Below are 19118 nucleotides of genomic sequence, written 5' to 3'. Positions count from 1 at the left end.
TGGACAGAAACTTTCTCATAGAATCACAATAAGCTAATATTAAGCTAAATTTTATAACATTGAAATCACTGAACTCTTTAGTAATATATTATAACACATTGTATATATTAATTGTTACCAAAATTATTTATATTTAAACAACAAAAACTCTTGAAAATTTTGTATAAGTGGGGTTTTTAAAGTGCTCCCAGATCAGCACCATATATCTAATTCTGAAAAAAAATCTCAGACATTTTTATGGTATACATTTTGAATATGAATATTTCATAGGATTTTCTTTTTAGTGTTCCCCCAATTTTTCTATTAGGGTAGGCCTTGAGGGAAAAAACAGAAAAAATTGACTTTTCCCAATTTCTCCCCTTTTTTACCCCTGGGTCCTTATATCTTTAGCTTTTGACAAGTTCCCAGTTACAAATGGGAGGTCTGTTTCAGGTAGACCTTTGTGAATCAGTCCTGCACTGCTGTATAAACATCAATCTGTACTGTTGAAGTGGTGACAGGTGGTTCACACAGACATCAGTCATCCTTTGTTGTTGCAGTCAGACAATGAATATGCATTATGATAATGTTAATTTGGTCACCAGTTGTCTTTGATTCAGGACATTGGCTTTCATAGAGAATTGTAGTGATGTAATAGAAGCACTCAAAAGCTTAAATGTACCAATACTTTTGTTTGTATTGCACGCAGTACAAATATTATTCTTCATTAGAAGCACTTAAGAAACTTTTTTTTCCTATAGGTTTACGAAATACTGAAAAGAACTACCTGCACCAAAGCTAAATACAGCATGGGTAAGGACATTCATTTAGGTTTCAGATCAGCACCATATATCTAATTCTGAATCTGGCTCCCATGCAGATTAAAAAACACAGAGAACTGAGCCAGGTACATATAGGAGATATTATTCTACAGGCTGCTATGCATGTGCAAATATTAGCACAAATACTGGTTAACTGTTCTACAAATAATGATAGATCAATTGAGCTATGATTATTTATCAATCTCTGGCTTAAAGAGGTTCACATGATCAATATTTCACACCTTAATCAAATACTGGGGTTCTAGTAGGATTGCCATATGCCCACTAGTGGCCATTGTCCACCAGCGCTCCAGTGGCCAATGGGAGAATTTTTTTTTTCACTTCCAGGAAAAACTTGGATATGATGCCAGTTCTCTCTAGGAATTGTTGGAAACTATGGTAAACCCATAGCATTTTCAGTTAGTCTTAGACAGGACTGATGTCTCTTCTGGAGAAAACCTGGATGTGATGACAGTCCTCTTTAGGAATTGCTGGAAACTTTACGGTTTTAGTATATGATTCCAAGAGAGGACTGATGTCACTTCTGGATTTTTCCCAGAACTGAGTTTTTCCTGGAAATGGTGTCATGGTGTTGCTGATGGCATCTCTGTGTGTCCTCACACCAGGACTCCAGCTGGTTACCAGGTCATGCCTAGATTTTAGTGCCTATCGGTATGTCATCACATTGATTGGCTTCTCTCATGTCTTTAACATATTGGATCCTGAGTTTTTCAGCAATATAAAGGCTCCTTTAGTGGAATGTTATGAAAAAACTTGATGCAGGAAATAACCAAGATTCAGGTCTAGTAGTGCCTTAGAGACCTTGGAAATCTAGTTGGTCTCTAAGGTTCTACTGGACCTGAATCTTACTTTTCTACTACAAAACAACACCACTACCTACAGGCAGTAGTCAGAAATGATAAATGGAACATCAGACTGAGGTATTTCTGTGCATGCTATGTATTGCCTAGTAATAACTTGGGAAAACCACAATTTTGAGAAATCAAGATCCAGGATATTATTTGCTCTAGATGGGCCGATTCCAAACGGCCCTCCCCATCCCGAAACGTCGCGCGTCGTCGCGCGGAAAACGCGAAATAACGCGTTTTCTCACGCGAGTTTTGCGCTACGTCGCGCAAAACTCGTGCGAGAAAACGCGATATTTTGCGTTTTCCGCACGACATTTCGGGATGGGGAGGGCCGTCTGGAATCGGCCATGGTTTAAATTATTTCAGAATGTGCTTCTGATTCAGATAAAATCTGATGGGAAGTGGCCTCCTTAATGAAGTGTTTCCTGATTGTTTGGGGTTTTTTAAAGGGAGGAGCCTTTCCTCTAATCTTAAGAAGTCTGGTAGTGACAGTAGTTTCTCTTACAGTGCCCTGCTGCTAAAATGGCACACAGTTAAGCTTATCAGATGCCCACTAGTGGTAGACAAGTTCCCTGCAATTTGCCTCTCTGCCCAGAAATCGCCTGCCACAGCTCCCACGCCTTGCACAATGTCATCTCTTCCAGTTACATGAAGCGATGGCATCTCATGAGGGCCAATTCTTTAAGAATCAGCCCTGAACTCTGTGTAACTGGAAATGATGTCATTGCAGAGGCAGAAGCAAACAGCTGTAAATACCAGCTCCCCCTCCTGTCCTTCCAATAATTGCCAGGGAAGCCCGGCAACCCTTTACACAGCTGAGATGTCTGGATCACCCCTGGCAATTACCAGATCTATTTTCAAGGTATGGCTTTACAACCTTTTAATAGTTGCCAGAATGCTTAGTCAGTTGATTGCTTTCTGTAAGTGGTTTGCAAATTATTTATAATGTATAGTGGTACAGTGTTGATATTTTATTTCTATATAGGATGGTTCAGTCTCTTAAGACATTGACATTTTATAGTAGCTCCGCATATGAATGTGGCATTTTATAGCTTGAGGCCTTTAGTGTTCATGTAGGCCCATATAAGATAACTGCATGCCAGCAACGTTGAGGCAAAAAAACTGGCCCCAAGTAGTGGCTTACACCATCTTCAGCACTGTCAGCAGACGTACCTAGCCAAAAGCTTAAATTGATTGTTATTTCACTATTATAGTAAACTTGCTCATGTATATGAACATACCATTTTCTTCGTGGTATGGTAACAGTTCCATAAATTCATTACAAATTTTGTTGAACATTCACTTATTAGAACACAAATTCCATGCTTGGATCTTCCAAGTAAATGCATTTAGTTTCAGAGTTTTAAGATGTAGTGTTCTGGGAGTAAAGTAAGTAAATCTTGTTGTCAAGTTGCAGCTGACTCATGGTTCCATTTCATGGGGTTTTCAAGGCAAGAAATGAGCAGAGGTGCTTTGCCACTGCCTTCCTATGCATAGCAACCCCAATTTTCCTTGGTCATCTTCCAACTGAGTACCAACCCTGCTTAGCTTCCAAGTTCTGACGAGATCAAGCTAGTTTAGGCTATTAGAGCAGCTAATCTGGTGAATGAAAAGGGTACTTCTGATTAGAACTGCTTGGATTGCTCCCTTGGTTTCCCAATTTTCGGAGAGCTTATTTCCAGAGACAAATTTTGCTGTTGAGTATGAGTGCTTAGAATGCCTTATGGAGGCTTCAGCAGCAACATAGAATGGGATTGACTCTGGAAATAGTACTTGTCATTTTAACAAAAGGTGACAAGTAACTAGCATAGTGTGTGGTTGAGGTTATTCCACAACCAATATAAATAACAAGCAGGGAACTTGTGAGGACTTGCAGGGGCACCTCATTTCACCTCCCCCACTATTTCCTCTTCCCTGAAAGCTTCCAAAGCTTCTCTCTGTTTCCTGTTTTCTTTTCTCCTTCCCACCACCACAGAACTTACCTTCATCTGCCCCCCCATCTTCATCTTTCTCTCTTTCCCTCCCCCAGGCAGCCTCTACCTGGGAAAATTATGGCCAAATTGCACAGTGCTGGCCACGGGGCCCAGATGGGGAGGACTCGACTTTCACCTGTACCATCCTCCCCACACTGTTTCCTCTTTTTCTCCTCCTGGCAGTCCCCGTATCTTCACCTTTCCCTTCTTTCTTTTCTCCTTCCCATGCACCAACCAACCTACCCACCTTTTATCTGCCTTTCTCCCCAGTGGAGACCCAAAACAGCTATTATTCTCCCCACAGCCCTGTGGGATAGGTTAGGCTGAGAATGTGTGGCTGGCCCAAATTCCTCCAATGAGCTTTCCCTGGTAGGGAAAAATTGAGTTCTGTATTTTGTTGAACTTATCAGGTAAGTTGAAAACATTTCTCCCACTGAAATGTGCACCAAAACATAACTCTTATTTTGTTTTTTTACACTCTTCCAATACTATTATCATGCAGTTATCCACTGTAGTAACGACACGAGACAGGATCTGGATGCAAAGTCTGTTCCTCCAAAGATGGAGGCGAGAGTTTTATTAACTTGTATTCAGGAAGTCCCGGATGCCCAAATATGGTTATAGCAACAGTTACAAGTTACACATTCCATTCTCAGCCAACTAAGCAAAATATGCTGTGTTCAGACTTTTGTCTTATCTAGGAAGTATAATGGAAAGAAAGGTACATCATGAGCCTCTGAGCATAGGAGAATGTTACTTAGAGTGTATGGGAATGTTGTGCTCTGTGAATGGTGAGAGACTTATTGTTACACATTTAAACTACTCCCTGAATCTTCCCGTGTGGCATGCCAACTGACCAGGAGATCAGGAATGTAGAAATGTAAAGAGCAATTAATGGAGGCTGTGTGGCATGCCTACTCCGGCCTACAATCCACGTTACTTTATATATATATAAAGGCAGGGTATCAGAATCATTGAAAGAGTTATGTTACACAGAACACATATTCAAAGACGATTGGATACCCAATATTTGGAAGCAACTATATTAATGCCAGCAGCTGTAATGAAAAACACATGTAGAAATTAAACACTGCAGTCTCCAATAGTTTGCAACTAAACAGTCACTAGATTTCTAAGTGCATTCTTCAACCATTGCAGTATCTCAGCTATGCAATCTCTCCTATTACATCATTCTACTCCAAAATTAAAGATTATTTTCCAGAAGAAAAATACCTTAGAGTCCTGGTTGCTCAAGCATTATAATTGTTTCAGGCTCAATCATATAACTAATAGACAAATGTATAAACAGGGAAAGGAGAGGGAAGAAAGACGGAAACTGCCCTTTTAAATAAAAGGCGAAAGTGTGATAAATACGGTAAGTATTATGCCAAGGTCTTTCCAAAGGCTTTCCAGATAGCTTCTCTAATCAAGCTTAAATCTGATTTTAAAAATTTTTGTGTGAGTGTGTGTGTGTATGTGTGTAATTCTCCCAACCCATCAGAACACTTTTTTTTACAACCTTGCCTTTTGCTATACTTCCAAATCTGTGAGCTTGCTTTGAAAATCCATTTTGAATCTTCAGGGTGTATAATTTATTATAATGACTAATTTCGAGTCATTGGATTTGAGCTCTTGACTCTGAAATAAATGAGTTCCTCTGATTATCCACAGCTTTCCATTTCTAAAATGAACTATGTTTAATAATATTTCCAGTCAAACAGCATGGAGGCAAATGAACTGGTAAAAGATTCATTATCTAACAGTACTGATGCTTTGAGGGGGAAAGCCCCAGAATTTGGAAAGATAAGGGAATTCAAACTTGGAAACATAAATAGATACCCTCTGTTGTTGTTCCAGGGATCACCAGTCTGCTTGCCAATGGCGTTTACAGTGCTGCATATCCCTTGCATGATGTAAGTGGTCTTGAAATATATTTTTATGTTTCTGCATGCCGATACCAAGAATCCTCAATGTGCTAGGTATCAATAGCACAGTCTTAAATGTTTTTACCTATCTGTGAGCCCAGTTTCCTGCTCTGTTTTTATATTACTTTTCAGCAGTTTCTTTAAGAATACATTTCCTAACGTTTAACCGGTGTTCTAACACACAAAATAACTTCCTTTAATTTGACTCAGCAAATGATTATGCTTTTGACCTTATGTTGTTAAGAACCATGAAGCTATTAGGATACAAATTTAGTTCTCTGGCACCATGTAGTGAGCTTCCTGATTTAAAGCCCCTTGACATCTTCCTAACTAATATAACACATATCAGTGATTGTTTGGTCAGTTTTTGTTGGAGAAGTAGATTAGTTATGTGTTCATAACTACTTGTTCAGCACTGCTTCATAACTACTTACTTGTCAGCGCATACATAATGAATTTGCCCAAAAGTTGCAGATAATTTTATATTTAGGAATGTAATAAATTAATGAGTGGAAAAGATAAGTAATAAAAATATCTTTTCTATTGGTGATGTGTTCATTCACTGATATATATATAATCAGAGATGTTACTAAACCAGCATGACAAAACACTTTCATAATATCCCAATAATGTATGAATTGGATCTAAGTTGCAAAAAATAAAAGTAGATTCTATTAAATCAGTAGACCTGTTTGGAAGAAAATGTGTTTATTTGCCCCGTTGTAGAGCTGTGCATACACTGAATACTGCACATGCAGCCCGAGTTGGTTCCCCCAACCCAACTCAATGGCCAAGCATTTGGCCCAAATATGACCATTAGTTTTGGTTACCCACCATTGTATTCAGTACATCTAACATTGTTAGCAATTAATATTTTTCTGATTAATCTGGAAATTTGCCTCTTGCTCTATTCTTTTATTTAGTTTTACATTAAAAATTACTTCATATTGCTAGTATGCTCCCCTTTGATTACTCCAGTTATCACCAGTCAATACTTGTGTGTTTTTGCAAACCAAGCCATCACCATAAAAACTGAAGGAATTGTTGCAGAACCAGCTTTCATAAGCAAAAACCAGTTTCACAAGATGTACGAACTAATGAAATAACTGTTGCCTACAAAAACCAAGCAGGGAATCTCCACCATTGGGGTCTCATGTCTGTTATTAGCTCACTCTTATTAAGCAAAACAGTCAGGACTGAATTGACCTGAAGAGACTCTATTCTTCAGTACCTCTTCGATTTTGTAGTGATTACTAGCACTGTGGAGAAAGTAACAGTGCAGTCCTAAGCAGAATTACATCCATTGACTTCACAAGAGCTTCTTAAAGGATCTTTGAGGCCGATTGACTTCAAGGGTATACTGCTGTTTAGGTTTAAATCAAGTGCTGCTATTCGGTCAGTTACATTATGAGCCTCTCTGACCTGACAGCAAAATGGAAAGCTAGCGTACAATACTGTTGCTGCAGCCACCTTGCTCTTCTGCTGCCTTGCCATTACAACATGTAAAGGAAAGAAGACCAAATATTGGTTCTTCCCAAAGTTACTGAGCTGGATTCTTTGTTTGCTTGAATATCTGGGATGTTGGTTGCTGTTTCAGAATTTCTTCTGGGTTTGATACACTGCCTTATATGCAAGAGAGATATGTAACATACAGAGTGAATTTGGTTATGACTTGTTCAAATGACATTTGTTTTCTTTTTTAAAAGGGTGACTATGAAGGTGAACATGTTGAACCCAATGACAGAAAAGTAAGTTGATACAGGAGGCTTGGCACATTCTCAAGAGTGTCAGTTTCAATGGTCACTTGTAGAGAAGAAGACCCTTGTCAAGGCTTTACCAGAAGTATTATGGAGAGGCAGTCAGTGCCATTTAGAAATATTGTTTTTAACTGTCTTTTCTCTAGCAGAAAATGCAGCATTGGTGCATACCAGTTATCAAGGAAGTTCAACCACTGTTTGTTTGGGGAGGGGGCAAGTTGAGCAGACAGCATTTTGGTGGCATGTTTTGGCAGCTCAGAACTGAGGAGGGGGCTGGTATCATCAGCATCAGCTAAGTCTTTAGGGCAAGCTGCAACTGTGGTTGAAGGAGATCACGGTAACCTTGGGCACTTCTTAGCAGGCTATAAGAGCCAAACAAGATTACAACATCAGTAGGCCTCACCCGTGAATGCAGACACCATTTTAAGAGAAGAATTTGGCCATTTAAAAACGCTGTGAGGCCACAGCACAGTGGGACCCGGTGAGCTCTGTTGTAATGTGTACAAGCAGACTCTAGGGGACAGCTTTCTGCCTTATATGTGCTTCAGTCTTGGCCCTTCAGGGATTCTGTAGCAAATTGGTGGCTGCTGAGGCTTGACTGAGAGGCTGAGTAAAAATGCAGGCTGAGCCAGAGTGAGAACTGAATAAAAACCTGTTTATTGTATATAAATCTGGCAAGTCATGGTGTTCAAGATACAACATATGGCAAGTGAGGATAAACTGAAGCCCCATCTTGGTGAACAACCAGCTTCAAAAGGGTGTGTTCTATTTTTTGGTTGATGTCGTAAGTAGTTCCTCAAGATAGGAGAAAATGGCTGCCACTGTGGGCAGTCATTTGTAAATTTGACTCAGTCAGACTTAGATTGAATAGAGACTCTGGATGGTTATCCCATTACCAGAATTAACTGCATTCAGGCATTCCATTCAGATTCAGCAATGGAGGGAAGGGGTTACACCCAGCCTGGATTGCACACTCCACCTCTTTAATAACTTTTGCAACTGATTTGCATTTTCATGGCCCTCACTCCCTGCACCCTCTCCCCCCTTCCCCTCCCCCCTCCCCTCATATATATATATATATATATGGCCAATTTCTTCATACCCTCCATGCGTCTGACAAAGAAAATTGTGGTTCTTGAAAGCTTATGCTACAATAAAGTTGGTTAGTCTTAAAGGTGCTACTGGACTCTACTGTTTTACTGTGGGGACTGCGTCACAATTTCATCTGCGGCAAAAAACTTGGGAGGAATACTGTGAAATTATCACACATTTTTTCACTGCAAATGATGTAACAAATGAAGATAAAAAGAAACTGATTCTGCTCAGCAATGTGAAGCCTTTCACTTATAGTTTACTGAGGAATCTGTCACCACCTGAAAAACCCAGTGGTAAAACTTTTGGAGAGTTAGTAAATTTGTTGAAGAACCGCTTTAATCCCATTCCTAGTTAGATAGTGGATCATTTTAAATTTAATTCACGATCTAGAAAGTCTGGGGAACCCATACGGGAGTTTGTGCTGAACTGAGGAAGCTCTCTCAAAACTGCAATTATGGTGCCACGTTGATACAAACGTTAAGGAATCAATTAGTCTGTGGAGTAAATGATGAGAAAATCCAGAGGCAACTGCTGTCTGAATCCACTTTGATTCAGCTTTGATGTTGGCCCCTGGCTATGGAATCTGTGACTAAAAATGTACAGGACTTGCATGCACCACCCCATACCAGGAGAAGGATCCCATGCAGAGGATGCCTGAATGTGTTTTGTAAGTTGTCAAAGAATCAGCTAACAGAAAGATCAAGACAGCTGTTACTGTTGTGTTGGACTCCATGCCCTCACAGGCTGTGAATTTAAAAATGCAAAATGTTAGAATTGTGGTCTCATTGGTCACATTAGAAGAGTCTGCAGATCTATGATGCAAAATAAGGTGAAACATCAATCCTTAACTCATAGGATGCATGCAGTAGAAGATGAAAGTCCTCTACATGGCTGAGAATGTAGCTATATCATTTACAATCTGACTGGAACAAAAATTCTTAAAGTGGATCCTATTTGCATTACATTAGATGTAAACAGCAAGAAGGCATCCTTTGAACTAGACACAGGTTGCAGTGTGACTATGAGTCAAACCTCATTTGAGATGTTATGGCAGTAGATGGACGGACCCTTATTGCAGCCTAGTACTATTAAATTGAGAACATATACAGGCGAAACACTTAAGTTACTAGGTGATGTTAAGGTTGCTGTATCCTACCAAAGTAACATAAAACTATTTCTACTGGTAGTGGTTTCAGGCAGTGGCCCCAGCTTACTAGGAAGGGGATGGTTAGCTGATTTGGATTTAAGCTTTGATGAACGGTTTCAGGTTTTCAATCTGGAGAAGGGATTTTTCTTGGAAGATGTTTTATCAATGCCCCAAGAGGTTTTCTAGGAAGAATTAGGCACTATGAAAAGTATGGTGGCACTGGCAAGAATTCGTATAAAACCAAACATTATACCATTTAAACCTAGATAGGTTCCTTTGCAACAAGACAAAAAGTAGAAATGGAATTGGAAAGATTATTAAAAGCTATTATAGAGCCTGTAAAGTTTTCCATATTGGCAGCTCCAGTTCTCCCAATGTTAAAACCAGATGGCTCAGTGCTTGTATGTGGAGATTACAAACTGACTGTTAACAGGGAAACACAGCTGGGAATAATAGCCTATTCCCAAAATAAAAGATCTTTTTACAGCATTAACAGGAGCTCAATTGTTTACAAAATTAGATATGAGCCGTGCCTATCAACAACTTGTTCTAGATGGAGACTCAAAAGAATATGTTGTAATCAATACGCACAAAGGTCTCTTCAGGTATCATCGCTTACCTTTTAGAGTCTCTACTGCCCTGGTGATCTTTCAAAGGACCATGGAAGGATTACTTCAACGGATTCCTTGTGTAGTCATTTACTTGGATGACATATTAATCACAGGGACCACAACACCTGAATATTTACAAAATTTGGCAGAGGTTTTAAACAGACTGAAAGGGGCAAGATTGCACCTTAAGAAAAGCAAGTGTTCCTTTTTAAAGCTGGAGGTCATCTAATTAGGATATGAAGTGGATGCTCAAGGGCTACACAATGTGATGAACAAAGTCCAAGCAATTCAGAATGCTTCCAGACCAAAGAATGTTTCTAAGCTAAAAGCTTACTTAGGATTGCTTTATTTGTAGGAATAAAGCACTGTGGTCTCATATGAATGTGCAGTAAATAGTTTTTAAATGGAACTCTTCTTTCACTAAACAAACTTATCTTAAATTATATTTCTTCTCACTGGACTTCACTGTGTGCTCTGCTACACACATTCAAATGTGTGAAAAGGTGGTATATCCTTCACTAGGTGAGTGAGGGGATATGCCCCATATTGAGGGTCACAGAGATATCTTTCCCCACCCACATTATTATTGTAGTAACTTTTTACCTAACTTGTCAACCCTTCTCTGGCCTCTTTACACATTGCTTAAGAAAAGGATCACGTGACACTAGGGAGCGTCTCAAGAACAGGCATTTGAGAAATCAAAACACCTCCTGCAAACTTCAGATGTACTGGTCCATTATTGATTGGAAAAAGAGTTTTAACATGTGATGCTTCACCTTATGGAATTGGGGCAGTTATGGCTCATCAAATAGAAGATGGGTCTACAAAACCCATAGGATTTGTGTCACAAATTTTGTCCCCTGCTGAGCACAGCTATTCACAGCTGGATTGGGAAGGATTAGCTATTATGTTTAGAGTTCAAAAATTCCACAAATATGTTAGTTGTGAAATTTTACAATTTGCACAGATCACAAACCTCTGATTTCTTTATTTAATGAGATGAAAGCAGTAGTACAGATGGCTTTGCCAAGTATCCAGAGATGGGCAGTCACTTTGTGATCCTATGAGTATAATATTGTGTATAGAACTGGAAAAGAACTGGCCCATGCAGATTCTTTGAGCCAGCTACCATTACCTGAAGTGCCTACAACTGTAAACAATGATGATCGTGTCTTACTCATAGATTTCCTTGCCTCTTTGCTAGTGACAGCCAGACTGATAAAGGAATGGACTGATACCGATCCTGTTTTAACCAAAATCAGGGAATTTATTTTGAGATGGCCACATATTTTGTAAGACAAAGAACTTGTATTATTCTACCAATGTTGGTGTGAATTGAGTGTCTATGACGGGTCTGTATTGTGGGGTGCTCATGTAGTAATTCGAAAACATATTACAAGATCTGCACCAGGCTCACCCTGGAATCATGAAGATGAAGTTACTTTTGGTGGCCGGGAATGGACCAGAAAAATGAGCATATGAGACAGGCATGTGAATGGTGTCAAGAAAGCCATAAAATGCCTACTGTGGTTCCCCTGCATCCTTGGGAGTGGCCAGATCAACCATGGAAGCAATAGACTATTCCGGTTCCATTCATGGTAATATGTTCCTTATATTGGTGGATGCACATTCTAAATGGGTAGAGATTTATCCTATGTTTATGTCAACTATCAAAGCTACCATTGAGCAGCACTTAAGGATGTGTTTCAGAATGAATGGACTGCCTGAAATGCTTGTGATGGATAATGCAAGTTCCTTTGCTAACCAACAATTCAAAAGATTTATGAAACAAAATGGCATTCAGCACGTTATGTCTGCACCATATCACCCAGCATCAAATGGACTAGTGGAACGTGCAGTGCAGTCTTTTAAAGTGGGCATTCCCAGAATACCAGGTGAAAATCTCAATACGAAGTTTGCTCTGTATTTGTTCAATGATAGAATTGCGTTGCAGACAGATATGACTATGTCTCACATACAGTGAAAGAGAAAATAATTTGTAAAATGGCTAACTGACAAAACCAGCATGACGTGGTGGTTAGGGTGTTGGGCTAGAACCTGGGAGACCCAGGTTTGAATCCCCACTATACCATGGGTCATCTTCGGCCAGTCACATACTCTCAGCCTAACCTACCTCACAGGGGTTTTGTGAGGGTAAAATGGAGGAGAGGAGAATGATGTGACCCACCTTGGGTTTTCACTGGGGAGAAAGACAGGGTATAAATGAAGTAAATGAGCCCGCTCGCAGGGAGGGAAGGCTAGAAATGCATTAAATTAATTAATTAAATTAAATAATTGAAACCAAGAGGATAGCCTGAAGACAGATGATGCAACAGCCTCCCTGAAACCAAGCTGGTCTGTGTTTGATCGTGCTTGGATGGAAGACTTCCTGGGGATCTTATATGAACTAGTTGCCTTGAGTTCCACAATGGAAGAAAGAGGACGTAAAAATAAAAAAGAGAAAACTGCATGTCATCTTTTATTTTTTAAAGGAACTCATTTTAAAAGTTTTCTTTCTGCAGTCAGAGCTGGATCTCCGCTGCTTAGGCATGCTGTCAGAGCCCTGAAAGCAATTTAGGGTGCAGATCGAGTGTCAACACCAGCTGGAGCTTCAAAAACTTGCTTTCCTCCTTGTAATTCCTTTGAAGTCATCACATCATACTAGAGTAGTCTGTTAAATCACAAGAATGAAGTGATTTCATCTGTGAATTGATGAGTGACACTAGAGGCATTCTAGACCCTTCCTTTGCTCCTTTTCTCACTGTCTTTAGGCAAAAGAGAAGTAACACAGTAGTAGAAGGAAGGCTTCTCTTCATCTATATCCAGGGACATAACACTGGAAGTTCTATGAATGATTTCCAAAGCCAATGTTGCTTTGGAAAATCAAGCACCTAGGACCCCAATACAGAATGGGATTGTGGTACTAGAGGAATCGTCCGTTAGTGCCGTTTTTTCCAAAATGACATGGCCCCCCAGAGCTGCTGTTCATCTCCCTGGGGCAAACATACATATCCTGAAGAGGACCTGTATATTTACCCCAAGAGGTCAAACAGCAGCTCTGTGGGGACATTTCAGGGTAGGAAAATGTTGCCAGTGAATAACTTCTTGTAGAAGCCTCAGAGGAAGGAAAAACCTGCCAGGGAGCTCATTTTTGTCACATCTGAGGATAATCTTAAAAGTAGATACAGACGCTTGAAGTGCAGCTATTTGTCAAGAAGTAACAGGAACGAAGTTGCCCTCGTGAATATACAAAGCAATCCTGCAACCAGAAGTCTTGATCAATTTTGAATATTGTTTATTTATGTAGTTACGCACTGACATGAAGATCAGGGGACTTGTGTACTTTGTTTTTTGAGTAGGACGTTTTACTCTGTGTAGTTCTACTCTTGTTTGCAATGCAGATTTGCTCTGTAGTCATTGTTATTACTGTGACTTTGACAAAGATACAAACAAATCTTTAACTAAGACCAGTAACTTAAGAGCATCACAAAATAAGGGTTTGGGACTTCTCAATGTTTTGAAATCATTTGTATGTCCAAAGTGAATAACTAAGAGCTTAATTGTGTGTGGTATCCAGTGTTAGAGGCAGTTGCATTTGTTTAATTTTCTTATTTTTGTTTTTTTTAATTTTATTTGAAAATAAGAAGGGAAAGGGGGGGTTAAAATAAGCCTCATATACAACAGAAATAAAAAATATAACAAAATATTGAGAAATCTACTCATAAACATCCATAAAAGGTTTCCAAATACCTAAAAATAAGACCTCTATTGCATCACCGGGGTATTTGGATAATCAGATATAGAGCTTGGTCATCTGCATATTGCTGACATTCAATTCCACAGCTACAAATTATTTCTCTTGAAGACTTTACATAGAGTTTGAATAACATGGGTGATAAGGATGTGTCTTATGTAACCCTATAAAATAATCCTCACATTGAAGACAGCTGATGCGGCCAGATTACAGGAATCAGAAGTGATATTATCCTTTTTAAAAAGGAATAAAAATCTGAAAATACTAAGGTTGGGAGTGGGGGAGAACTACACATTGGCAAAGGGACGTCATGGTCATTTTTCCAGCTTAATTTTTCCTATTTATAGTAGAAACTGATTTTCATTTTATTTAGCTAACATCACAGTCCCAAAAATAATTGTAAAAGATTTTGTTGTTCTGCTTTTCTGTGTGCATCTTGCATATTAGAAACATAAAAGTAATTCAGGGACTGCAAACAAGTTTCTTTTGGCTCTACCTACTCAGTGAATGACCATCTTCCAAACTTTCCTGATACATATGTTGCTGTAAAACTTATCATCAGGGGCCTCACGTCTCCTTTTCTCCCACTTTTATATCTCTTTATTAATCCTCTTATGAGATTAATACAAAGAGGTTTCAATGAGCCAAACCATCAAGCTGTTCAGTACTTAATGCAAAGGTATTGGTGGATTAAGAAACATAAAACCACAAGATAGTGGCACAGGACAGGAGGACACTGTGAACTCTGTGGTTGATGGAAAGAAGGAACTGCTTCCACGCAGTTTTCTGTTTAATTTTAACTTTGTTTTACAGCTCCTATGTGAAGAATGGGCAAGCTATGGAGTTTTTTACAAGTACCAGCCAATTGACCTAGTAAGGTAAGAAGGATCTGAAATTCAGTTCATTTCTCATTCATTAAACCCATGACAATACCCTGCCCCTGTCCTCTTTTAGTGTTTACAAGTTTGTATAACTTTGAATTGCGGTTGCAGAGTTACAGTTATTTATTTAGTTGCTTATTTAAAACATTTCTATATCGTCTTCTCCTCCCCCAATAAAGGGAACAAATATCAAACATTGCAACACTAAAACATTTGAGACATTAAAGCAGCATTATAAATAAAAATATATATTTAAACAAAATCAGTAAAACATATAAACACACATAATTAACAAAACCAAGGAGGAGAGTGAGTAACAGTTAGTAGTAGGGGTGTGTGCTTCAGGTTTCCGATTCGGGTAAATTACCCAAATCGGACCCGATCCATAAAGGTTAGGGATATCCGAATGCTGGCCCCGATTTGGAAATCCCTAATCAAAGCTTTCCGAAGCATTCGGAATGCTTCGGAAAGCTTCAGGGCTGAGTTTAAAGGGCCCTGCCGCTGCTTGCAAGCAGCAGCGGGGCCTTTAAATATCATCCCAGCCCCAGCCACCCACAGCTATCCCCAGTCCCCCACCCCCACCTATCTTGTCAGCGGCAGCAGTGGCTCTGGCTCCTCTGCCACCGTGGCACCACCTGAGCCTGCGGGGCGATGGGGAGGGCTGGAGCCGCCGCCACCGCTGCCTCCAGCCCTTCCTGCCCCTCAATTGGCTGCAGCGCGCCAGCGGCCATTTGAGGGGCAGGAAGGGCCGAAGGAGGTGAAGAAAGCCCTTCCTGCCCCTCAAATGGCCACCGCTGCACCATGGCCAGTTGATGGGCAGGAAGGGCCAGAGGCGGCGGCAGCGGCTCCGGCCTTCCCCACCGCCCCGCAGGCTCAGGCAGCGGCGTGGTGGCAGAGGAGCCGAACTGGCTGGCTCCAGGCCGTTGCAGCCTCGTGCCGCTGCCACCACCACCACCACCGCAGCGGCAGTGGCCCGCTGCCCAGCTGACAAAGACCCTCCCTCCAAGTAAGTGGGTGGGGGTGGAGGGTTTCCCCAGGGGGGGTGGGGGTGGAGGGGTTGCCCCAGGGGGGTGGGGGATGGAGGGGTTGGCCCAGGGGGGGTGGGAGGTGGGGTGGGGGAGTTTCCCCCCTCACTTCAGTATGCTCCAAATATTTACGGAACATACCGAAGCGAGTAAAATACCTTAATTCTGAAGCGACTTGCCACTTCAGAATTAAGGTATTTCCAGATTCCCACCCCCTTCGCTTCGGGTAAACCCGAAGCAGGAAACCCGAAGCAACCTGGCCCTACACACCCCTAGTTAGTAGAGGATGCCAAGCAAACAAAAAAAGTCTTCACCTGCTTGCAGAAGACAACAATGAAGGTAGATAGATGAATCTCTCTGGAAGGGAGTTCCAAGGTTTTGGTGTCTTGACCAAAAAAGGCCTGTTCTTGAGTTTGCCACCCATGTAGTATCAGATGGCAGGAGCACCCAAAGCAGGGCCTCCAAATATGACTGGAGTAGATGGGTAAGTTCATTTGGGATTACATGGCCTCCCAGACATACAGAATATTAAAGGTCAATACCAGCAACATGAATTGGGACAGGAAGTAAATTGGAAGCCAATGTATATGGACTAAGATTGTAAAGATATGGTCCCTATGATCCACTCTGGCATTCTGTACCAGTCGTAGCTTATGGAAAGTCTTCAAGGGCAGCCTCATATAAAGTGTATTGCAGTAGTATGGTCTAGATGCTACCACAGCATACACCACAGTGACAAGAAAGGGCTGAAGCTAGTGAAAGGCACCCTGGTCACTCCTGCCACCTGTTTATCTAGAGGCCTCGGGAAATTATCTGGAAATATTGTGCATGTATAACATAAAGCTGTGCCTTTGTTCTCCAGAGGGATCTGTGCTTTCTTCTGTGATGTTGATATTTCCTAACCCTGCCCTTACCTATGTCACCCTGTTCAGCTCTTACTAAATCACCTACCCTGTCTGTTTGACCTCTCACTCTAACAATTTTTTTCTCTCAATGCTGCTTCATCAGGGATTGCCAGATTGCAGCCCAGAAATTGACCTTTATTGAAGTGGAAACTGAAGCATGCCCATTCCCCTTTTCCTAATTTTTTCATACACACCCTTCTCACTGGTTCATGGTTTAAATAGGGTGGACATAGGACCGAATGAGAGTGGGAAATGGGAAAAGAAACCATGGATGCTTTGTCCGCCTTTAATACTTGGATTCAGATGTGAAAAGCAAATGTCTAGGTTGCAACTTCGCAACTTAGCTATCTCCAGCTTGATATAATTGGGCTGAGTGGCCACTGTTATGCAATTCCACTCTGTCTTTTTCAGTAGCTCCTGAATATTTCTTTCTGTTTCTGAGTTCCCTTCTCCTTCTTCCTCCCACAATTTGATTTAACATTGCATTAGTCCAAAATTGGTAATTGCAGCTGGAATATTTTAGCAGTTCACTTATCGAAAACTTCACTGAAGAAAATCAGCAGTGGTATTTTTTTCTGTAAACTCCCACTTCATTCTTTCTGTGCCTACCAGACATTCCCAATCTGCTGCAAAGTCTCATATATCACGTTCATTTGTGTGAAGTAAATCAAGACTTTGGCCCTTTGCTTAACATCTGACTCATTTATTGCTCTCACTAGCACAAGATCTTGCAGTGTCAGTGCACTAATAGGAAGACAAGGGAGTAAGTATATGAGGAGATCTTCAGTTGGCAATCCTATAGTTATCAAGAGAGCTATTGAGACAGAAGAGCAAAGCTGCTGGATGATGCTTCCACCCCGGATCTGTTCCAAGGAGTATGCAAAACAGAATCCTCCAAGGAGAAATTCACTCCAGCTAATCAACAGGGCTTATTTTCCCCTTCAAACTCAACCCTGCTGTGATTCATCGGTTTAGCCTGATATATCTTAAGAAATAGTAAACATTACAATGTTTTCCCTCTGCCATGTATTTCAGGAAGTACTTTGGTGAGAAGATTGGATTGTATTTTGCCTGGCTGGGAGTTTATACTCAGATGCTCATTCCAGCTTCCATCGTAGGGATTATCGTGTTCCTGTATGGTTGCGCAACAATGAATGAGAATATACCAAGGTAAACATACACATACATGGGGCTCCATGCTCCATGTGTTTCAAAATTTCGATCTCTGCTGTGATAAAGGATTAGTTATAATAGTTTTATAAGACAATAGGAAGTGTTAAATTTAGGATTGCAGCCACAATCTTGGTACACACTATGCTACAGTATTCAGTTTGAGTTATATGATCCCAATTGTCTATATATAAAGTTCTTGCTGTTTTGAGGTTTCGGTTATCACAGATGCCTTACTCAAGCCCAGAAATCTTTTGTCACATTGTTAGAGCTGTTTTTGTTCAGAAGTCAACAGATTCATGACAGGTAGCCTATATAAGATATGCTGTGTAGAAATAAGACAAATCTAGAATTTGCCTTCTAGAATTTGATACAACTGAAACATAACCTATCCACAGATAAAACAAATCTATTCATCATCATCCTCTGAGTGCATAAGGAAGACACCAGAATTTGAGCTGACCTTGGTAATGTGTGGATATTCTATTCTTCAGCCATATAAATGGCATCTCCAGTCTATGTACCTGCCACCTACAATTTCTGTGCTTGGAACCACTTCTGTTGAATACTAATTGGCATTCCATCTTTTTGGTTGCATAAGCAACTCTCAATCATTCCAGAGCCTTTTCTTAATGTGTAAGAAATGTTCAACAATAGCAATTAAACAAGAAAGGTCATGGTGTAATGTATAACTAAAATTATAGAGATGTAATGTTTAAAAGCATACTTCAGCGATTCTTCCAATCATATATCTAATGCTGAAATGCCATGCAGATCAAAAAACTCACTCACTCAGACCAGTACAGACCAAGACAATGTTTGTACCAACCTAGATCACCATCCAAGCTCTCTCTCTCTCTCTCTCTCTCTCTCTCTCTCTCTCTCTCTCTCTCTCTCTCTCTCTCTCTCTCTCTCTCTCTCTCTCTCTGTGTGTGTGTGTGTGTGTGTGTGTGTGTGTGTGTGTGTGTGTGTGTGTGTGTGTGTGTGTGTGTAAAAACACACACACATGGGGAGGGGAACCAAAATCTCTTCACACTATGTTATGAGATCTCAGCTGCTATTTTGAGGGTTTCTTAGGAAAGCTATAAATAGTGCAAACCAGCTAAAGTGGCTTGAACAAGATGGAAGGAAGAAGAGGGAGGAGAAGCTACCCGCCGCAGCCATGTGAACAGAAGCAGTGTGTCAGGTATGCAGAAGAGAAGAAAC

At 40.5% G+C, this 19118-nt stretch overlaps 1 protein-coding gene across 1 annotated transcript in view; it reads left to right on the top strand.

The window, feature by feature from the left end:
- The window catches only part of ANO1 (anoctamin 1), a 207384-nt gene that overhangs the window by 117946 nt on the left and 70320 nt on the right, over nucleotides 1-19118 (top strand). Inside the window, exons 7-12 of the mRNA XM_054970723.1 lie at nucleotides 741-792; nucleotides 4952-5017; nucleotides 5500-5555; nucleotides 7274-7315; nucleotides 14745-14809; nucleotides 17778-17912. Of these exons, the coding sequence (XP_054826698.1) occupies nucleotides 741-792; nucleotides 4952-5017; nucleotides 5500-5555; nucleotides 7274-7315; nucleotides 14745-14809; nucleotides 17778-17912 (416 nt within the window). The remainder of the gene's footprint in view (nucleotides 1-740; nucleotides 793-4951; nucleotides 5018-5499; nucleotides 5556-7273; nucleotides 7316-14744; nucleotides 14810-17777; nucleotides 17913-19118) is intronic.

The sequence above is a fragment of the Eublepharis macularius genome, chromosome 2 (assembly GCF_028583425.1).
Source record: "Eublepharis macularius isolate TG4126 chromosome 2, MPM_Emac_v1.0, whole genome shotgun sequence".
Taxonomy (NCBI): Eukaryota; Metazoa; Chordata; class Lepidosauria; order Squamata; family Eublepharidae; genus Eublepharis; species Eublepharis macularius.
This window is presented reverse-complemented; position numbering and strand designations above follow the sequence as displayed.